A 23,562-nucleotide genomic window follows, 5' to 3' on the forward strand; every position below is an offset into this window, starting at 1 on the left:
ACAGCATAAGTGAAAATCACAATCTGACTCAGTAGTGCCAACATTCATTATCTAACAAACTCCGCACCTGAAAGAAAGGGAGCAGGAAATGCAACATTGGAGAAAACAATTCTCCTAATGCTATTTACCCGTTTCAACCAATGAGGATTACTGCCCAAAATACCATAAATAAGAGATTATGACCAGAACCAGAACACAGGCAAAATCTTTCTGTGCAAAGTTTGCTGCTGCAGTGAATCCTGTCTAATAAAGGTTTTGGAAATGGATGTCATTTGTGAGGCAGAGCTCACTGCGATACGCCAAGCCAAGTTAAAATATGAAAAACATGGAGACTAATTGTCATTAGGAATACTTATCTGTGCACATGTTGAACAAGGACATTCCAGCAGCTCCAGTAAATTAATATGGCTGAACCTGCACCAGGAGGTTAATCATTTTTCAGTGTCCAATAATCGCATTCAGGAGTGTGCAGACAGGAAGAGAGAACGAGTGGCGGCTTAGTTCTGAGGGTTAGGAGGAACAGTTAATACCAACTATTCAACAAGACTTTGAGCCGGAGACGGAAGCAGGGACACTGATTTGTACTCATACAGCTACTTAGGTAACAGTGTAGGTGACAGGTGGAATATATGTTTTAAAAGAACAGTTTGATTTGAATGTTATTTACATATGGATCGACACAAATTGATGTGGTCCATTTAATACTGAAATCATTCAAAACATTCACTGCATAATGTTACATTTAAAACGTGGACATGGGAGGTAAAATACAATGGTCTCATCAAAGGATCTGCACAGTGAATCTATAGACAAATTCAATAATACAGCTCACGTGGAGTGGAGGATTTGACACCATAGGCTGCACTCCTCATCATGTTTCAGTCAATGGTAATTTCATCCAGTCCTATTTTCCCCAAATCATAACAAACTCATTCAGTTGCCTAAACTTAACCATAGAAACAGCAGATCTGAAAATGACTCAAATGGGTCATTTTGGACAAATGAAGATCTCACCACTGCACTGACTCCAAAGCAGTTTTCACCTCTACCTGCAAATATGCAAACTAGCATATTTTTTTCCATTAAAATTTGCCTTTAGTCAGCATCCGCCTCCAAAATGCACTGAATGTGTATACATGTAAGAAACACTTTTTTTTCTTTATTGTAACTTGAATTTATTGTGCATCCAAACAGCAAAGGTTTCACAAACACACCTTCAATGAACAAGAAATGGACTTAAACACTCTGAATTTGCACCTGCTGTCACTTATGAATATCTGACTTCCCATTCAACAAGCCTGAAAGAGCACAGAGACCATTTCCTGGACAAAAACACTGTTTTATTGGTAAGTAGGTAAGTGAAGTGTCCTTGGCTCTGAATCACTCTGAGGAGGAGTGAGTTCATTGTTTCATACAAAAGGCCTTTCAGGCCAAGTAAGGAGGATTGTGTAAAGAATCTTTCATGAATACTATTACAAGCAGAGAGAAATAAGAAATAAATGCCCCTTATTGGTATTCATGCATGTGCATAGTCCATAGTGAAAGAGTATCAACAGATTAGAGGACAGTTCATAAGACAGAGGTAGAGAGTGGCGAATAGCTGGCAGTTACACACACTAATGTGACCCTGCATGGCGACCACATCGATGAACTGGCCCCTGTGACCGAAGAGGTCCTACAGAAATCACCGATCCAATGTCAAGTTGAATATGAGTTGAATCATGCCCAGGAGAGGCAGTGCAACAATGGTGTATGTAAGCATGACAGGCTTAGCAGCCCAAACATGACACTCGCACGTGACTGATGGCAGGCAATAAGCTGTGGCTTCATGTGCATGCGGAGGTATGCCCTGGATACATGTACGCATGCAACTGCTTGCTTATGTATGCTTAGTATGTGGCAGATGGTGGGTGCTATCCATCTGTGTCGCTCTCATAAAAAACATATAGTCAGAAGCTTTAGTCAAATCCTTCAGCCATATCCCTGAACTGACTTTCCAACTTAATTAAACAACGGAGCTTACAGTAGATATAAACACACCAATGTCAGATTTACGTGGATATGTCTGTGGACGCCTCTAATGTCACATCAATATTATGTCTTTGAATGCTGTATCTGATTGGTTGGTTTGTAGACACAGGCCACAGCAGCACTCACATTGAGAGAATGAGGATTTAGCACTAAATGTCTAACAGCATCAACCTTCTAGTTCTAAATATGGTGGATGAAAGAAAGGACAAACCAAACTGTTGCCTCAATATGCTGATCTTCATGATACTATTTCATCAACATAGCCAGGTCCTGACTCTTTAATCACACTAGTTCTAAAAACAGAAAAGTACATGGTATTCTCCACCTCCACCAGTGACTGAATATTATGCCATTAAAACTTTAAGCGGCGTTCACATTACTCCTGCTGAGTCATACAAATACTTTGGAATTCTCAGGTTTCTGTTGGAAAAGAGATCTTAATCTCAATGAGAGTGCCTGATTAAACAAAGATTAAATGAAAATAATGCTGGATGAATATGACTGTTTACAATATCACTGCATGATGGGGCCTAGACCGAACCAGAAAAAACGTTTTTGTGGCAGCCCCCTGACCAAAAGTATACTGAAGTGCACATGCCACATATTTTTGGTCATAGCAGAAGGGCCTCAGTAGGCTTCAAACAAAGTGCTACAGCATCTGAAACAGCCTTTCAGAATCAGCCAGACAATTTTTGCAACATTATGAAACTTCTCTTTTTAAATGCTTCATCAAAAACTGAGCCTTTATTTCAGATGAGTATTATGTACGACAAATTTCCCTTTGACCTAAATTTGAAATGCCTCCATGTTCCCTTTTTCATTAACAGCTGTGGAGAGTGAATTCATTACTGGGATGGAAACAGCACTTCAGTGTGAATAAAGGAAACAAAAGTACAATGAATGGAAAGCTCTACAGAGGCTACCAAAAGCTAAGTCTCTGAGAAAGCCTTAAGGACCTTTGTTTGTCTCAACTCTAATAACCAGGTAGAACAAAGAGGCCTCATCGAGTCACTTGAACCCCTTACTGACTTCTATGATGTCAGTAAGCCTGAAACTGGAGGATGTCGAACAATGGCGGCGGAAACACAGAGTACACAACGGAGGGCTCTTGCTAATTCCCTTAGTTAGGAGCAATTAATACTGGGAATGCCCGATGAGCTTGTGAACTGACCTTTTAATCTGCTTCCTGTTTGCTATTTTAAAATAGATGAAAGCAGAAACAGATGCTTTGCAGCTCAAAGTGGCTTGATGGCTCGGGTGAATCAGAGATGGGCATCACTATATGACAAGTACGTGCATGAACTGAGATACATGCAGAACAATCTAAACCACAGTACCACTTTAACACTTCATGGGCCACGGGAAGACCTGAAAAGCCAAGTGCAAATACATCAAAGTATCCCTCCTGTGATAATGGCAACTGAAGTAAGAGTGGAATTGAACATAATGTTTTTTTTTGTCTCTCACATTAAAGCAACAGGAGGAAAGTGGCTCCAGCTTTACCACCTGTGGTCACACAGATGAAGCACTTGTCTGATGCCAGATGAGTGGACCCATTGAACGATCTGTGTGGGCGAGAGAGCAGTGATCTCTATGGGTGACAGAAAACTTTAAGGGCTCGGTGTGCTTCAACTGAACGAGGGCCGACGATGTTCGGTCTGACCACATCTAACGGCAGAAATGTTTTTGCCTGTTCCGATTTGAGAGGGGGGAGCAAAAAGCCTGCCATCACAGCCTCCTCCTCCGACATCTCTTTCCAACGAGCCAATCTCAGCGCCATGAATTGTACAACTGGGGTGACACTGCACACTTTCTCCACACAAAGGCGTTCATAGTGTTGCACTCAGTCGTACACATGAAAAATAATTAAAGTCACTGTGTGAATAATGACACAAGGGAGCTTGAGAGTTCAAGCCCTGTCAACTTTCACACCTGGCCAATTGCTACGTAAAGTGGGTGCGACTGTTGGACTGTCTGACAGAAAATTACATTCTCGGACGTAGATCCCATGACTCCACGGTAGTCGAGGGGGTTTCAGACGCTTGGTTTGATGCACAGTGAGGACTTAAGTCTTATTTCTAGTCCATCCATTCAAATCCATCACCACCAGTCAATCTGGGCCCAGCCCGTATTATCAGTTGGCGGCACACGGGTCACATCCAGCCCGCCACCTTTCCATCCAGCCCACGCAATACTAATGAATTCAGAAAATGCATGCATCTTATGTTACCCGCTTGTGGAAAGGGTCCAGTCCATCCTGAGAGTGATGGTCGATCAGTGTTCCCCTATCTGCTCCACAGATAGAAATAAATATGGACTAATTGTCTGAGCCTCCGTTTCATGCTGGCCCAATCACAAGAGATGTAGCGTTAATTAACTGATTAAATATTATACATTGTAGTAAGGCCTACACTGATTTGCATGCCTCTAGCATGGAAAAAGCTTAATGGATTGTGTTCTGATGTGTGATCTGGCTACTTTTAACGTGTATCACATCACATCAGAACATTATGTGGATACGAGAGACTTGAAACAGGAAGTGTGAATGGGGTCAGCTTGTAAAAAACATATGCATCAGTTATTGCCAGAGGCTACAGTTAAGTGTGCACATCTCCACTTTAAGTGACCGCAGTAAGAAACCAGAGCAGCATCAGTGGCTGAGTGCTGCTGACTACAGCCCAAAACCATTTCCCAACAGTGGCTGTCACACAAAGAGGAGGTGTTCTGCTTGTTAAACACCCAGCCACAGAGCAACAAAGCCTCATAAAAACGTAACAAGGTAAATCTACTGAAGCTCCCTTTTTTTTTACCAACATTTGAGAAGGAGGAAATAGCTTACTGCCTTTTCAAGCCAATATAATTCCTCAAAACCCCAAAACTATGGAGAGATGCAACACATACTGTCCTTTTCAAAAAGGTGCTTCAAATTTTAGTTAATTTAAACACAAGATACTTGTGCTCAAAAAGAGGATTCATTCTCAGTGAAGAACCTTGGAGCTCTAATCTGCCTCTATACATGCCAAAGAGCAGTGATTCCTAACACGTCTCTTGGGGTCATCAGGTGGAAACCTCCCTTCAACGGTGTTTCGCCTACTTAGTCCCACCACACCTCCAGGAGGCTAGGCGGTGCCAGTTCACACTGCTCCTACACATTCCAAACAGCACCGCCACGTTCAACTGACCCTGAGATGCTCCAGGTAGTGGCCAGTACCGATGCTACCATTTAGCTAATGCTAAAGCTAAAGCTAAAGATTTACAGCCTGTCTTACGGCCTACACTCAAGCATACATACATACAAGATTCTTCAGAGCGTGGGCATAATCAAGCAATCTTTGGGGGAGGGATCTTGTCACTCCCAATACTGAGAAAAAACAAATCTGTACCTCCAGTATACAGTAGAAATTGTGCTAATATGTGCTCCTTTTTACAAAAATAGTTATATTTCTATTATATTTATATTTAAAATATTACTTATTTTCATTGTGAAGCTACGCTACAATCCAGTAGGTGGTGGTAATGCAACTCATATGAACGCCAACCACTATAAAACTAAAACAGAAGAAGACTTCCCCTTCCTGAGAGAGACTTTGCCCCCTTTTGGGTGAATATAAGTCGTATAAAAGTGCCAGCACCAAGGTGAACTGGGCATGTGGATCGAAGCGAATCAGAAAAGAGCGTTAGCGATGTTGTTGTGAAGTTTTTACTGGGAAAAAATGAAGCCTCACCACAAAACACCTGCTTTGGTTTAAAAAGGCAGTCCACTCAAAAGACCACCAGGAGAAGAGGGTATTTTAACATTAATAGCATAATAACATAAATTGAGCTGACCCAATTTCTAATTATGAACCTTGTAAACAGCATAAAGTAAGTGGGACTAAAAATGACCTGCTTTCTATTTCTCTCAGCCCATAAAGGTCCTGTAATAAGCCCAAACAGCTTTCAAAATAGAGCCAGCTGTTCTTCTTCGCTGCAGTGATGTAAGTTTAAGGCTCAAAATAAGTGTGGATAGCCTCGGCTTCTGTTTTTTAAATATAAGACTCTTTAATAAAAGTTGGTTGGTTCTGAATTCACTGTGCACCCAAGTAAGCGCTGCTCAATGAGACAAGACAAAGGGGGTATGGGATGAGGCCAGAGCTTGAAACAATGTGTATTTGGTGTGCGCAGACTCATGCACGGTGTGTGTATGTGTTTGCCATTGTTTCGAACACAATTGGCCCACTAACACACACACACACACACATAGAGGTAACCCCTTTAGAAGGATGCGTCGTGGCCAGATGACAGCAGCCAATGCCTGTGTGCTATGATTTGAAGAAAATCCAGAACGTTTGGCTGCAGACGGCGCTGCTGGCTGTGGACAGCGGTTCAATAAGAACGCCTCGGCTGCCCGTGAGATAAACCTGACCGAGCAGTGTGCTGGTACGTTTCAGCTGGGTTCACAGGCGCTCATAATCAGTGAGATCATCTCTTTATAAGCAAGGATCAGTCATGGGATTTTATTGTGATAGGCTGCATGCTGCTGTTCGTATATTTACTCCACTGATGATGTACACGTATAGTGATGTATAGGAATGTCGATACTTGAAGTCAAAACAAGATTAGGTGACAATATTCTTAGTATTTTGATTTTTACTCCCTGAAATGTCTTTGTAATCCTATTCTAATCAATCCAACCAGCCACACGTGCACAAGCCTGATTTGCAATGCCACCATTAAACATGTACATGCGGACAAAACCTGATTCAACTCTTTGTATATCAAGAAGTCTGCTCCACCAGGTTTGCAATTATAAGTGCAATTTCACACAGTGCTGCATTAAAGAGGTTCTCCAACACAGCCAGAGCAGCCAACATTACATGTGGCCATTATTTATAGCACATAAACCATCATTAATACAGCACATGCACCTGTAAATCATTAAAGATTTAGCTCAGAGCTCCCATATCAAAACAGGCTTTACAAAGTGCTCCTCAACACACACCCAAGGATAACATGAAAATGGAAAGTACATAAAGACGAGGAAATAAAATGGGTCCCCTCAATGAAAAAAGTGCAGAAGGACAAGAAGCTTTAATTTACAGGAGGCCGAGAGAGTTTGACTGAAAAACAGTCAGCGCTGCAGCTCTAATTGTAAAAATGTAGCCACACTTTTGACAACGGCTGGGTGTGTTTTTCTGTCTGTCAGCTCTGTAAGCCAGTTTTATAGTTCCATATTTGGCTCCCGGCTTCAGGTCTCTTAACCAGTTTAGGTGGACTGGGATTCAGCTCAAGACGTGGTGGACTGTTTGATGCAGTTGCTATGTTTTCATCTTTTTGACATCTGTGCAAAAACACCCAGCGGAGACGACTTTGGAGGGGAATTGCAGCTTGCAGATAATATTTGGGTAAAGCATGAAACATATTCAGTGCCTAATTAAATTCTTAAAACTTAAAAGACCTAGTCACTGATTTTATTATAGTACACAACAATGACCACCACTATCCAAATTTCCTTCCAGCTCATTGTTTATGTTATTGAACTGAACACAGTTAGCATCTGAGTGAGTGAGACAAAAGTGAGTGAATAAAAGTACTGTAATAGTGTTATAATTTGGGTTGTCCAGTGACACTGTAGTCCCTCTTCTGACATGATTCAGCTGTCTGCCTAAAGAAGTCAGTTTTGCCATTAACACATATAGTAGTGTGTAATGACAAAAAATAACATGATTGTCCTGAGCCAATTCAAAGGATCAGAGTTGGAGTTGATCCAGCGTGAGTGCAGCCTTACGCATGATGCTCGCAACAGTGTCAGATCCAACTGTCCGACGAAAGTAGCAGTTTAATCTTCATTCATAATTCGCATATCCTGGAAAAAAAAATTAACAAATGGCTCGGATCAAGCCAGATCTCCGCAGAGATTCGGACGACTGAAACTGATGTGCCACAATGAGCGAGATCACTTCCCTACAGCAGAGTCACCACTTTTGTCTTGGTAAACCCCAAAAACACACAAGCTTGCAAAAGATTTCCCAGACAAGAGTCTAAAGTTTTATTTTAGCTGTTCAGGAATTAATGTTAATTAGATGCAGCCGATGTATTTTGCCACCAGTGTCATTTTTAAAACCGCAAGAGTGGCAAGAACACAATTGGCCCACTAACTCATAAAGTCTTATCTTATTTCTTATCTTAAACTTAAAAGCCTGCCAACTACATAGAGTATTTTTTGGAACCCAACACTACAAATTTACTGATGCAAACCATCAAACACAGTGGAGTGAAGTGCATTGTCTTGGGTACTTGGGATATCACTTTAGTATTGCCACTATGCACAGCAGAGGGAAATGTTGACCCTGTTACTGCACTTCATTTGTTTGATGGTTATAGTTACTTGGAAGAATAAAATTGTTCATGCAAAACATATGGTCATTTAATGAGATAAGCCCTGTTATAAGATTAATCAATCTGAATTAAAAACCAAAAATTTGCTCATCACAAGGATTTGAAAAAAGTACAAAAGTCAAAAGTACCCTCTTGAATGCCCCAAAGGTAGATAAAACATGATAAAGTGCCTACTATGGTGGTCCCCTGTTCAAGACTACATGATTAAGCTCCCTTTATGATGCTCTTCCAGTGGAGAAAAAACATATCAAGTGCCCACTAGGGTGCCCTTCCAGTGGAGAAAACATGATGCAGTGCACTAATGTGTGCCCTGAACATACAGAAAACGTAAATGCATCACAACTTTCTGCATGTTGGTGCTCTTTTTATTTCTTTCACTGCTGGCCCTCAGAGAGCCCGAGTCCACCACTATGTAACAACATGATATACTGTGTGTCCAAGGGAAAAAAAGAGAGAAGTTTGCTGTTCTCAAATTGAGAAACACCTGATTCAGCTGCGTGCTGCTGCGTGGAGAAACCTTTTCAACCTAATATTTGTGTTGTCCAGTGGCAGTTCTCTCATATTACTGCTGTACCACACATTTCACAAACAGGTATTGCACATTCTAGAGAGATATTGCATACCTCAATGAAACACGCTTCAATGAATACATCACCTTCTAAGTTTCCTATTATCAACTTGCTCACTGTGTGTGAAAGGATCATGTGCTTTACCCAGAGATATTGCTGCTTTTGTTCCCAGTAGAGGCATGAAAGGAAGACATAAAACAACAGTCAAAATAAAATATGGTTGTTATTTACAGCATAATAGCCAAGATGCATGGCTGATGCACGATGTGACAATTTAACAAGCTAACGCACATCAAAAGCACATATGAATACACTCCAATTATATATGAGGTTAGGGGAAACTGTACATGTATGTGCATCATACACGCATTTGTGTCCTGTGTGCAAAGGCGAGTAAATAAGCAACAGCGACAGATTGCCCTATTCTCAATCAGGTGTGGGGAACCTTTAGCCTCCAGGCCGTGTGCAGCCCACAGGACCATTTGATCCAGACCACGAGGAAATTCAGAAAAACAAAATAAAACAAATAAAAATTCTAGACAGCAATTAATTTTTTTTCCAGCAATAAAAGAAAATAATGCACTAGAGTTTGACCGCATTCTGACAGAGAGGTTATGCAGATACGTTTTGTGGTTTCACCTTCTTAGCTAATAGCTGAGGAGCTGAAACCTCATTCGGAAGGAAGATTTGTGAAGGAGTGCCTCGTTGCTACAGTGGATCTGCTAGCACAAGACACAGAAAAATGGCTCCAAAGTGTCAGTCTGTCTCAAAGAATCCATGGCGATGGAGGGAAAACCTGTCGTGGAAACTCTGTGATAGCAAACTTCATCGTTGCCAGGACAGTACATTACCAAGTGCCTCTAGGAGATGACCCTCAAGCTCCCAGGTCCCAACCAGCTTCTCAGCTTTCTGATGTTATAATTGAATTATTTTAACACATACGGCTCTGAAATGGGACATCCTGCATAATGACTACTTTTTGTACTGTAAGTATATTTTGATCATAACTACTTTAACTTAAGTCAAATTTTGCAGAGTACAGAGTAATACTGATAATACTGTAACGCAGAGTAGTTCTACACTGTTGCATTGTGAGTATGTACGCACTGATATTTTTCTTGTGCTTATATGGTCATAATTACTCACATCCTAATGTTAAGACAGTGACAGATAAGTAAATATCAATGAATGACAGCAACTGCTCAATTTGAGACATGAAATAGGTCAATGGTGCAAATTAAACAAGGCAATCAACTGCATTCAACAAATCTTGGGAGATGGTGCATAGGTTTTTCCTTGAGTGGGCAGTCTTCAGAGACACTGAGGAAAGGTATGTTCAGAACAGCCACTGCATTCGTCAACAGTAGGAATGAAAAATCTGGATGCCTGGCTGTGAACGCTCAGTGAACTTCACTGGATGATCACTGCTCTCCACGGCACAAGTAATGCTACAGTTGCTTGAATTTATTGGGGAGGGCATTCTGCTACCACAGCCAGGCCATGTTGTAGACTCCAGAGAGGATCGGGTCTGGAGTTGAGTCGAGCCTGTTTATGAACAACAGATGGTGTAACCCAGGGCGCATCAGTGTGAAGGAGCAGCGCTGCACGAGAGACATAGAGCTGCTGGAGAGAAGAAGGGCCAAAATCGTCTCTATCTACCGAGAAGACTGAGGTCCTTTGGAGTGTGTCGGACGCTGTTAAGAATATTTTATGACAGTGTGGTGGCATTTGCAATTTTCTATGCAGCAGTCTGCTGGGGCTGCGGCAGCTCTGAGAGGGATAGAAAAAGACTGAACAAACTGGTCAGGAGAGCTGGCTCTGTCCCCAACTGCCCTCTGGGGGTGGGTGAGAGGCTACTTGAGACTGTGGGGGCCTTAAGCAGCTCCTTCAGCAACCGAGTGCGTAAGTCCAACATCATTAAGTTGTTGTTGTTGTTTCACATCACACATCACATCACTATGTTCTGGCACTTCTCAGTTATTTATGATATATATAACATTTGCTAATATAATTTCTGTGCAAATATCTTGTGCAATATTACATATTTCCATTTTTTACTGTTATATATTTGTTCTACTGTGCAAAATTATCATGTGCAAATATTATTTTTTTTCCTTTGAGAAACCAAGCTATCCTTTCTCATGGCAATTGTATCTATATACTGTAGATAATGCACATATATATAGTTTATTTTATTCTGCGTCCTTTGTTATTGTCTTTTTTGTTCTTTTTCTATGTCTCTCTTTTATTCTTGCTGTCTGTAACAAATTAATTTCCCCTGCTTGGGATCACTAAAGTTTTATCTTATCTCATCAAAGACAACATCCCAGCCAGCTTACACTCTCATTACTTTGCCTTTAGAACCAACAGACCCAACAGACCCACAGAGGACGACATCTCCAGTGCCCTCCAATCTTCATAGATCTTGAACACCTATAGTCCATCAGAGCGCTGTTTGTTGATTTCAGTTCAGAATTCAACACAGTCTTCCCCTGAAACTGATCAGCAAGTGTAGCACTCTGGGCTTGAGTACCACACTCTGCAATTGGATATCAGACTTCCTCACAAACAGACCCCAGACAGTTCGGATTGGTGGTGCGACCTCTGCCACTCTACCCCTCCACAGTGCTCAAAAGTCCAAGTGCAAGCCCAGACATGGGAAGAACTCTGCTGTGAGGTTTGCGGACGACACCACCGTCTTTGGACGGATTTCAAACAGCGATGAAAATTCATATCAGGAGGAAAACAACAATCTTGCAGGGTGGTGCACAGAGAACAACCTACTGCGCAACGTCTTCAAAAGCAAACAGCTGATCGTGGATATTTGAAAAAAGGAGGCAAAGACACACAACCCTGTCTACATCAGTAGAGCTGAGGTGGAGTGGGTTAACAGTTTTAGGTTCCTTGGAATCAGCATCACAGAGAACCTGTCATGAATGTGACACATCTTCACCCAAATGACTGTATTTCCTAAGGACGCTTAAGAAAGTAAATTACAGTAGCTGTGCCAAATTCTTGTTGATTCTCAAAGAGGAGCAATAAAAAGCATCCTGACTGGAAAAATCACAAATTGGCATGGTATGTGCATGGCGCTGGACAGAGGGGCTCTGCAGTGGGTGCTTAAAGCTTCCCAGAACATCACCGGTAGCCACTTACTGAGCATCAGTGATATTGATGAGGTGAGGTGCCTGCACAGAGCCCAAGGATACACCCAGAAAGATCCGCCACCATACCACCAGACTACAGAGCAACCTCTTTCCTCAGACAGTGAGACTCCTCCATTCATCCTCCACACCACAGTGAATAGCATAAAGGGACTACAGATAACATTTCATTATACAACCCTGAAATAAATGAACCTTCTACATTCATCTGGCAAATTTGCGCAATGGAAAGTCATGCTGCATAGCTACGAGCAGTCCTTGTTTGCACTGTAACCATGGGTGTACAGACAACTACATCTGTACAAACTTGATACTGACAAAACATCTAATCCTGATTGTGTGCATATTTCATATATGATTTATTTGTGGCTTTTTTTCACAAACATACAACAGTCACTGGGTGGAGTAAGTTGTATTGTATTCCTGTGTAAGTATCCCTGTGCATTTAACCATATTTTGGTGAAAACATCGGTTTGGAACATACTGAGCATTCAGATGGACAGTGGAGAAGTGGATTGTGCTTTCACACTGGGTTATGTATTGTATTTCAATATGAATGACAATCGATTCTTAATGTGTGGAATCAGGACCTGTGTTTCCCCTTGCATTTAAATTATATTAGTGCATTTATATTTTATTGTATATAATTATTAGGTTTATTGTTCATTACCTGGCTACAATAGAAATCAGTCAGAATAATGTCTATTGTCTATTTAAGTTTATTTTGTTTGTTGACTGGAGCTGACTGGTGACTTTAACTTTAAAAAGCTCTCACCTTGGTGAGAAAGAAACACAGCCTGACATGTTGCCTGACCGACACAATGCAATCACAACAGAGGCAGCTATTACTGAGCACATTTTCATTAAGAGATAACTTACCGCTGTGCTGAGTGTAAAGAGAATGCAGCTGGCTCAAAGAAAAGCCTGTGGACAGCTCAAGGACTTAATCAAAAAAATCACCATTGAGCCAAAATGAGTGTCTGCAAATCTCATAGCCACCCTGCCTCCCTTTGCTTGTGATCTGAGGAGGACCCTGCAGCAGGCTTAACCCACACATTTGAAGTCTGTGGCGATAAAGTATCCAGCTAGGAAAATACAAACAGGGAGGAGGGACAGAACTGTGTGTCTGAATGCAAGTGGAGCAAGTCCACGCTACACTAGATAAGAGAAATGCAGGGGGCTACAGAGTCTGGGCTCAGTGGCCATCAATGCACTTCAAACCCTTGGCCAACCCATAATATTTTGTCAGCTTCAGCCAAACGCTCACCATCTTGAATTTTAAATAGAAAAAATACAAAGTGAGCCTCTCAGGCTGAGCACCGTTTGAAACCTTTTGGGACTGTTTTTGAACGTTTTTTGGAAACCTTTGAAGAAAACCTGCATAAATATCACAGCTTCTCTATCACAACAGATACATCTGTTATATGAGTGACCCTGGCCATGCGACAATCAAGTACAAAACTGGAGAAAATTAAATGGCTTTAGTGATAGACAAATGGCCAGAAGTCCACAGACTGCAGCTTAGAAATAGTGCCTTTTCTTCCCCTGACTTTAGATCAGAGTGTTGATTCTTTATTATGTGAATCCTTGTAAAGTCTGATGGTTTCTGAGGAATGAAAGCCAATAAAAGTATGGGGGTGGGGCAGATCCTGAATCATAGTTGCCATGTTGTTGCAGTATCATTATCTGCACATCCAAAGCTCCCATGGCCAAAAGGGAATTCACCCTCTATCCACCCTGTGTGAGAACCCTTTCTTACTCTCAGTGCAAGCTTTCCTTAATTCCCTCCTCAACCAGACTGTGTTGTTTGAAAATGGTTGAAGTGTTATAATAATGATATGGGAAAGAAAACTGTAGCTAATGATATAAATATGTTTTGCTCCCTTTCAGCGAGCAGCACTCCCCTTTGAGGTTCACTGACAAGTGTCCTCATAATAATCTCTACAAAATCAGTAATGTTTTGACAGATCTGCATTCATACACACCTTGATAAATAGGCTCATCTATATGTGATCAATGTGAAATTACACATAGTGCAGTCTTACTGGACAAGAAACCTGATACCACAGATCATGATACAGTATATTACTGTGTACAATATAGGCATATGGTATGCTTTAGAAATGCTCAAATACTTATTTGGATAATGGACAACAATATATTAATTTTGCTGAAAGGAACTCTAAATATATGGATTTAATTTAAACACAAGATACTTGTGCTCAAAAAGAGGATTCATTCTAAGTGAAGAACCTTGGAGCTCTAATCTGCCTCTATACCTGCCAAAGAGCAGTGATTCCTAACACGTCTCTGGGGGTCATCAGGTGGAAACCTCCCTTCAACAGTGTTTTGCCTACTTAGTCCCACTACACCTCCAGGAGGTTAGGCAGTGAACTCCGGCGTCCCAGAGTCACCCCCCCTAGTGCCAGTTCACACTGCTCCTACACAATCCAAACAGCACCGCCACGTTCAACTGACCCAGAGATGCTCCAGGTAGTGGCCAGTAACGATGCTACCATTTAGCTAATGCTAATGCTAATGCTAACTGCTAAGAAGAACAGAAGAAGACAATACAGTTCCGATGCTACCATTTAGCTAATGTTAAGTGCTAACCGCTACCTGCTAAGAGGAACAGAAGAAGACAATAAAGCTAAATTCACCTATACTGTTAATGTTAACTGCTAGCTACCAGTACTAACTGCTAAGATACTATCATACTACCACTGCTTTAGCTATTGTTAGCTGCTACAATGCTACCACAGGCCTAGATGCCACATGTAACTGCCGATTGCCACACTACCATCATCTACCCCTGCCTATCACCAACTGCACTAATAAAAGCGGGGTGGGAATACAAACCCTGGTTCGGGTAGGGGGTAGAAAGTAAAGAGGTAGAGGTATGGATGTTACTGTAGGGTTACACAAGAAACGATTTGCGCCCTAAACTTTTCATTTTATATACTGATTATATTTGTTAACATTACCAGCCTGATACTGGATGTGTGTGTGTGTTTCATTTGTGTTTGTTTGATACAAATATGGAGCATTGAAAATGAGAAGATTAAAGGTGCAATATGTAAGAATTATGATTTAAAACTAACTTGAATTAACAACAAAATGTGAAGAAATAACAGTGATGACACTGATGTTTGATTGATTGAGAATGTAAAATCTGGCAAATACAGAACGTGCTGCCTTGATTCCTCTGACACCACAGCTTGTCCTTGAATGTCTGTCCCATGTCTGTCCCCAGGTGCTAAAGAGCAACAAAGGAAAAGAGAGTCCTAAATTGGGAACTGAGAGGTGAAGGTCTGTGCAGGCTGAGTCCTCCAGTACACCTGAAAAGAATCTCTGTTTATCTGCTAGGTGTTGCCCTAGAACAATCCTCTCAAACACAGAGTGCAATTTATATAGGTTTATGGGTTGTTTTGTATAAACAGAAGATCATCTAGGTAGTTAAAAGGAGCAGTGAATAAAGAACAAAGAAGCCAATCACACTCAAAAAAATGATTCTTGGCCCTAATAAACATGATTCAATATTTTAAGTAAACTGTAACTGAAATCCATAAAACTAGAAGTTTATTTAATAAGAATTAGTAAAGATTATGTAAATATGCTCTCCACAAACAGGATGTAAACAAATCGAGTAAGCATTATCTGACTGGATCACATAAGAGGACAGTAGGCGTGTGCCAGCATGTTGTCACCATGGTAACTGAGGAAATCTATGGGTTCGCCCACACTGCCCGTGCAGTGCCCTCACTTTGGCACTGCCATGCGGACCATGCGTTGAACAGTTGAAGCTGACCGACGAGGGCAAAAGGTGTGCTTAATACGGTAAGTTTAATTGTTTGAAATATATTGTGTTCATGGTAGTGATATGATATTTTTAGAATTATGTCGACATATCCAGTTTTTTTATTATTTCTCAATGACAATGTGAATGAATGTTTTGGCCTTTATATTTTTGTGTGGTTAAGTTGTATTAGCACATGCCTGTATGTGGCTTTTAGCATGAGCTAGCAGCACTACTACCATCCTGGTTATTAAGCAGAATGGAGCAAATTGTGGGGCTACTGCCGCTCAGGCGCGTTATTTACTAAAATACTTCGGTTGTCCTTGCGTCCGAGACGAGGCCCGGTGTCGCGGTTTCCTTCAGCCGAGACATGACGGCCATATGCTAAGGGCTAGCGCTAGGCTAACAGCATGGCACGTGTAGCAGCTAACCCCTGCTGCTGGAGTTGGGCGTTAACTTCCAGGCTCTGCAGCAGACATGTCCAATTACGACCAGGCTGAAGCGTTTTTAAAAAATATTGAAACATTGAAACAGACCGCTGCTTCACCAGCTGACGGAGAGGTCTGCACCGAGCTGACCGCGTTGCCGCGCAGCCAGCTGAGCCTTGTGGAACCGCGGCTCGGTTCTCATTAACGGCACCGCGGTTGGCTTGGTGCAGACCTCTCCAAGCAGCGGTCTGTTGAGCATGACATCCTTGACATATCCCAGTATGCGCGACTATGCTCAACAAAGTTGTGACGTTGCCAAAAGACACCTGATCACGTGTTCATGGAGTCAGAAAAGTGAATAAAAAAAAATAAACATTTCTTTTGGATTTATCAATTACTGGATTTATCAATTAGTGTTGAGTCTTGACCGGATATGGCTACATACTGTGGCCGAGTTGTGTTGTCCAGCTAACAAGAACCAGATAGTTATCTCCAGGGATCTGTTTGCTAAAAATAAAATAAACAGTTCTTTTTCAGATGGGCAATCTCTCAAATTAGGTGAGTAAATGTACCGTAAATTCTGCAGTATAGAGCACACCTGACTATAAGCAGCACCACCCAAATTTAATAACATTTCAGGAAAAAAATACACTTAAGCCGCAGGTGGCCATGCTGAAACATGAGATCTTTATGGTACACAGAAATATTATTTTAAATGTTTAATTAGCCTACTAAACACAGCAGTAAAAGGAGACACCGGTAACCGTACCGGCTTATTTTCCGACCAGTGCCAAACAAATCAGTCATGCGACACAGCTGCTGTCTTCCTCTGCGCTTTACAGTACCTCAACCGGCCTGTTTTGCCCTTGCACTGCTCGAGTGCCCTCTGGTGGCCGCTCGGCCCATTGAGGAAATTATAAAAATACATAAATAAGCCACTTCAGTCTATAAGCCGCAGGAGTCAAAGCGCCGGGAAAAAGTCGCGGCTTATAGTGCTGAATTTGTGGTAATAGCATTGTTAAATGTTGAAGCTTAGTTAAGCCATAGTTTTCTGTGAAAATGTTAGCTTATATAACAATTTCATTTGTTTTCCCCATCTTTTGTAGGTTGAAGATCTGAATGGGTGTGTGGAAATGTAAAGTTTGCGGGAAATCAGTATCAAGTAGGTATGAATTGCTTAAACATTGCAAGCTAAAACATGGCCATCATGGAAACAGGTTCAGGCATTTCTGCCCATATTCTAATTGTCCATGCACATTCAGACTATGGAACAGTCTTTTGAATCATATATACCGTGCTCACAAAACTCAAACATCTTCAGAGCCATCTGAGTTATCTATATTTACATGTCAATTGTGTACATGCCCTAAATTTGCAAATGAACGAGATTACTTCAGTCATGTAAATGACATTTACGACGATGTGAAACTGTAACATGCATGTTCAAAGATTGTGCTTTTAAAACTAGCATTTACAATACATTTCATAGCCATAAAAACAGGAAACATAATCCCCATACTTTAAATGATTTTAAAGATGAGTTAGTGATGCTTCTTGTGCAGCAGACACACATGTAGAATCTGAAACTGGTGTAGATGCGCATGCTTCCAGTATTGAAGATCTTCCAAAAGTTATTGAGCAGAATATCGCCTCAATTTTATTAAAGCTAGAGCATGTTTTTTTTGTACCGGCTACAGCTATTGACGAATTACTTCAGGAATTACACTATGTGTTAAGCTCTGTGTCTGTTCCAATCACATTTAATAGCCTGTGTAGCATCCTTAAAAAATGTTCTGTTCAAGTTAATGAGTCGGTTGTCAAGGAGCCTGCTGAAGCTGTGTGCAAGTCCTGTCCTTTGGCTAAAGCCTTTGCAAAAGATGGCCCCCTAGCTACAGCCTACAAAAGGAAGCAGTATTTTAAAAAACATTTCAATGTGGTAAACCCGGTTGAGTACATCCTTGACCCTAACACAAATAGGACATTCCAGTATATTCCTATTTTGCCTTCTCTTCAGCATCTGTTAAGTAATCGTGGCATTTTAGAAAGTGTACTCCACACACACAAGACACAGGAAAGTACAGCGGGTGTAGTGCATTATAAATCAATAAGGGATGGAGTTTACTTTAAAGAAAACAGTTTTTTTACTGGGGAGGATTTGAAATTGTCAGTGTCATTATATGTGGATGACTTTAAAGTCTGCAATCCCTTAGGCACATCCAGGAAAACTCATAAACTTTGTGGGGTGTACTGGAATTTACCACCTGGATCACATTCAGCTCTTTCTTCCATCTATTTGGCAGTATTATGTAAGAGTACTGATGTTAAGGCGTATGGCTATGAAAAAATTTTAGAGCCCCTTTTACAGGATTTGATCATTTTAGAGAAACATGGTGTTTTTATTGCAGGTCTTGGAGAGTTTGTGAAAGGCACAGTCCAGTCAGTCATTGCAGATAATTTAGGAGCCCATGGTATTGCAGGCTTCGTTGAAAGCTTCTCTGGTGTGTACTTCTGCAGGTTTTGTACTGGTGAGAGATCAGACATTCAGGATAAGGCAGTTCAGTCAGGACATTTTAACATTCGAACAAAAGATCTACACGAAACGCATGTTAAGTTTGCAAAGGAGAACTCAACCATCTGTTGTGGAGTGAAGAGAGAGTGTTTTTTACAAAGAATTTATCAGTGACATAATTTCCCAGAAATATCTGTCTCTTGACACTCTTAACAAATTAATCCTGAACTTTCCATATAAGTGGGGAGATAGAACTAACAAACCTCATATCATACCACACACTTACGCCTCTAGACGGACCATTAGAGGTAACGCTCATGAAAATTGCAATCTGTTGAGATTGCTCCCATTTATAATAGGAGACTTGATTCCAGAGGGAGAGCCTGCTTGGCTTGTGGTGCTTGACTTAAAAGAAATAGTTGAACTCGTTGTTGCCCCTCTTCATAATCAAGAAACCATTGCTTACCTGGACTGTAAAATCACTGAACACAGACACAGATTCTTGGAACTTTGTCCTGCACGACTCTTACCAAAGCATCACTTCCTTGAACACTACCCTCAATTGATTGAATGTTTTGGGCCTTTAGTAGGGCAGTGGACTATGAGGTTTGAGGCAAAGCATAGCTTTTTTAAGAGAGTTGCTCGTCAGATAAATTGTTTCAAAAATATTCCACTCACATTAGCAACTAAACATCAGCAAATGATTGCTTATCATATCAGTGCATTACATCTTAAAACTGCATTGGAAGTTGATAATGTTTGTGTGCTTCCTGTGGATGTAATGAAAAAGGAAGTAGTGGACAGCCTTAGGCAGAAAAACCCCAAGATAAATGATGTTCATCTAGCTAAAAGCGCAACTGTCAAAGGCATCTCCTATAGAGTTGGAATGCTAATTCCATATGGAGCCACCGGTGGCCTACCAGAGTTTGCGGAGATCCTTCAAATCTGCATTGTTGAAAGTAGTTTGAGCTTTGTTGTAAGGGTATTGTGTGCATGGTATCATGAGCATTTCAGAGCCTATGAGCTAACTACATCTCCTAATAGAGAGGTTGCCCTAGTTGATCTTGAAAACCTGGCCGATGCTTATCCACTCTGTGATTACTCTGTGGGTGTGAAACGAATGGTTACTTTGAAAAGGCACATTATCGTTTAGGGTAGGTCTATAATGAATCCTCTTTCTCACTGTCTCATGAAGTAGGGTTATAACACATAAAACCTTGATCAATTGTCATATCAAAAATTGATAAATTGTATTCCTTTTTAAATAATGTAAATGTTAGATTATATGTGATTTAAACTAACATCTGTCTCTCTACATCTATACATCTCTCCATTTCTATCTGTATCTCTTTCTGTTTCTGTCTCCATCTCTCTATCATCAGTCTATGAGCTATGATTTTTAAGTTAGATATGAACTACTAAACATGGCCATTAGTTGAAGTTCTTTAAGGGATAATTCAGCTTTTTTGAAGTGGGTTTGTATGAGGTACAAATGGCCATTAAGTGTACTGTCCTCAGTAGAAAGGTCTCTGCTCCTCCCAACTGAGAAACAATGCTGCATCGCGCTGCACCGAGACAGAGGCAATACATTGTTGTGAATGAGGGTTAATTAGTCAGTGTATTTTCGCCGCCTAGGAGAGGTCCTGTCTCATAACACACTATTTGTAGAGTACGATAGAAAGAAAAAAATTACAATGCATTAGCTGGTCAGAAAGAAGTTTATCTGAAACCAATCAACTAACTCATTCTTCCATGCAGGCAGGCACCACAGTGTGCTGTATCACTTCGCCTAGCAGCTGTTTCTATTAGCAGTGTGTGGAAGAAGTGGAGCCTACCTATGTGGAGGAGTGAGTGAGTTGGTTAGTTCCAGATAAACTTTTTTCAACCTGCTGATACGTTGTGATTATTTTCTTTCTATCATACTCTTGAACTGGTGTATTATTTTGAGACGGGACTTCTCGTTGGCAGAGAGAATACGCTGATTAATTGTCCCTCATTCACAACAGTGCCGTTGTTTCTCAGCTGGGGAAGCAGAGACCTTTCTACTGCAGACAGGACACTTAATGGCCATTTGTACCTCATACAACCCCACTTCAAAAAAGCTGAACTATCCCTTTTAAATGAAGTTGCCGTAATTATTTTCATAACCTTTTGTGTCCCGTATTTGTTCCCAAGAATACATGAAGTGAAAGATGTCAAGTCCCGTCCACCTGAGAGTTGTGTTTGGAGGAGATGATGCCAGAAAACTTAGCCTGATGTCAGGAATACCAGCGTCTGTGGATCAACTTGTCCATGAGATAAAGACTGCTTTTGGACTTGTGCAGCAGTTCAGACTCCAGTATAAAGATGCAGATTTTGGAAATGAATATGTCAATCTTATGTCAACCAGTAAAATAAGAGACAGGGATACTTTGAAAGTGGTATTTTTTGCATGTGAAGAAACTAGCTCCAGCATCCCAGGGACTCTACCATCTTGCAGCACCAGCACCCCACTGACTTTTCCCACTACATCTCACAGCAGCAGCTCTATAACCCCCCTCAGCTCTCCATCCTTGGAAGAGGGTGGTTTTTCCTCTGATCACTCGTTTGGCAGTGCAGACACTATCATTTTAGATCCAGCTCCAGAGTCAAGAACGTCTTCATGGCCTCCACTCTTCATTGTTCCCAATTTTTCATATTTTGCTGAAATTCAACTTCAAAGAGCAAATGCAGAATTCAGAGCAAATGGCACTCATCTAACCCCTCCCCCAAAGCTAAGAATGGATATCCTTGAAGGCATGGCTGAACAGATCTTCAAATACACAGCATACCCCAGTGACTCCCAAATTGAGGAGGCTGCTGAGGTCTTGGTGCATGTTCATCCATGTTTGAGGCAAAGAGGAACTCGAGGTGGCCATGAAGGATGGAAACAGTATCTAAAGACAAAAGTTGCTAATTTTCGCACAAAATTGTGCAAGATTGGACACCCAGAAGTCTGTGTAAACTCTTTCAAGAATAAGCGCAAAGGTCAAGAAAAAGCAGCTGCAAACATCAAAAAAACAAGAAAAGCAGAGGTCAACTTTCTCCCATCCCTCCCCTACGGCGAAACAAGAGAGAGTCTTGAGAATGAAAGAGAAGCTCTCTTAACAGAGGTGAAAAAGAGACACACAGAGACAGGCTGTGGTCAAGGAGAAAATGCAGAAGACCTTCTCCTGCAGACGTCAAGAGATTGTCCAGGACTCACCTTTAGTCTCTGAGCTTGTGAACAGATGGCCTGCCTTGTTCACAGTGAGTGAGGTAAGCATTACTGATGACATCAAAATTATGTTAAGGTAATTGAGTGGGGGAAAAGTTTATTTTATTCTCTATAAACATATCTATTTGTACAGTAAAAACATCGGTAAGCAGTTTTTGTCAATAGAATTTCTCAAGAGACTGTACACAGATTTTTCCAGTAGGAAGATTTAAAATGCAGAGTGGTGGCATATCAATGTATTGACATGCTCATCAGCTGCCACTATTTAGACTTTTTCTTTTTTATAGCTGCCCAATTTTGGTATTGATGGCTTGTGCTACTGCTCTCTACAGCTTGACAATGAGCCTGATGTAAGCTGGAGCAGGTTCCTTTAGACTTTAACATACTTTAAATGTTACACGTTTGACAAAGCCCTGAAATATGGATTTATTGGTGTTATGCCCCTGGTCTAGGGGTACAGAGGCACAACACAAAGAAAGGCGGAGGAGAAATTACTATAGATAACAGGCAGTTTATTGCCAACAAAAATCGTACTTTTTATAATTTACAGATAAATTCACAAACCAAATGGACTATCAAAAGAAGCCTGGCTTCAGGGTGGACTAATGGCCAAAACAACAAACAAAACAAGCTATCTGAAAACCCCAAAAAGTAACTAAACCCTGGTAGGAACATAAATAAACAAAAAAACATTTACTAAGCCTACCTCCCTAGGCTAAGTAAAACAGGAGAAAATAGTCAGTAACAAAAATGCCAGACCACCCCTACTGCTTCTAAAGAAAACAAAAATACTTACAATATTTACACAATCTAATCCGAATTACAAACAAACAAACCAACTCTCACTAAGCTAACTCCAAATCTCTATGGTCTACAAATTTCAAAACGATTTACACTCAATACATTCAGCAACTACACAGTGACGCTTTCAGGTACAGCTGAGTTTGGCCGACACAAAGTGGACTCCAGTCGCAGGCCGGCAGGAAGAATGGGTTTAAGTACTGCCAGGCTTGATGGTACAGCCAATCATCAGCCTCCAAGTCTTCCAAGGGATGCTCCTGCTCACAAACACAAAGATAGGACAGAAAAGAAGAGGTCTCACTCTGTCACAGAAAAACAATCAAAATATTTACGGCAGGGGCCGTAACAATTGGATTGAGATGTGATTTATCTGGATTTCAGATTGAGGACTTGGCACTGGGGCACAAAGTGTCTGTCCTTTTTTTAGCCCAGGAAATGATACTTCTTAAAGCCAGAAAGTTTACTTCTCCCATTAACACCTTGTCTCATTTTTTCTTGTTACAGATAAATGCAGAATTCATGCGAATAACAACGTTGTGTCATGCCCTCCACCTCTGGCACCATCTAGTGGCAGTACCTCTCCCTCCCTTCTTTCCCTGGCAGTGTGAGCATGACTGCCACGCTGGTGGAGGGCAGGTGCAGCTCATCCCA

The 23,562-nt window shown here is 41.2% G+C and overlaps 2 protein-coding genes across 5 annotated transcripts in view; one reads left to right on the forward strand and one right to left on the reverse strand.

The window, feature by feature from the left end:
• The window catches only part of LOC121627425 (pseudouridine 5'-phosphatase), a 51,815-nt gene that overhangs the window by 3,451 nt on the left and 24,802 nt on the right, over nucleotides 1-23,562 (reverse strand). The window contains exon 4 of one of the 2 annotated variants that reach the window (XM_041966332.1): nucleotides 22,606-23,168. The exons of the other annotated variant lie outside the window; for it this stretch is intronic. Coding sequence (XP_041822266.1) covers nucleotides 23,016-23,168 — 153 coding nt within the window. The 3' untranslated portion in view covers nucleotides 22,606-23,015. Of the gene's footprint in view, nucleotides 1-22,605; nucleotides 23,169-23,562 lie in introns of those variants that run through there. 2 annotated transcript variants of the gene reach the window in all.
• LOC121627424 lies at nucleotides 16,903-23,497 on the forward strand. 3 transcript variants are annotated; one of them, XM_041966326.1, is made up of 4 exons: nucleotides 16,903-16,924; nucleotides 17,473-17,528; nucleotides 21,051-22,151; nucleotides 23,416-23,497. In XM_041966326.1, the coding sequence occupies exon 3, from the start codon at nucleotides 21,068-21,070 to the stop codon at nucleotides 22,109-22,111; it is 1,044 nt and encodes a 347-aa protein (XP_041822260.1). In that variant the 5' UTR covers nucleotides 16,903-16,924; nucleotides 17,473-17,528; nucleotides 21,051-21,067; the 3' UTR covers nucleotides 22,112-22,151; nucleotides 23,416-23,497. The 3 variants fall into 3 exon arrangements, with proteins under 3 accessions (XP_041822260.1, XP_041822261.1, XP_041822262.1); XM_041966327.1 differs by lacking the exon at nucleotides 16,903-16,924 and having other exon boundaries at nucleotides 17,480-17,532; XM_041966328.1 differs by lacking the exons at nucleotides 16,903-16,924; nucleotides 17,473-17,528 and adding an exon at nucleotides 20,693-20,726.

This window comes from Chelmon rostratus, chromosome 24 (genome assembly GCF_017976325.1).
Source record: "Chelmon rostratus isolate fCheRos1 chromosome 24, fCheRos1.pri, whole genome shotgun sequence".
Classification (NCBI taxonomy): Eukaryota; Metazoa; Chordata; class Actinopteri; order Chaetodontiformes; family Chaetodontidae; genus Chelmon; species Chelmon rostratus.

What these genes read in the sequence shown, in the direction of transcription:
- LOC121627424 (XM_041966326.1), top strand. Translation starts at nt 21,068, where the DNA reads ATGTCAAGTCCCGTCCACCTGAGAGTTGTGTTTGGAGGAGATGATGCC.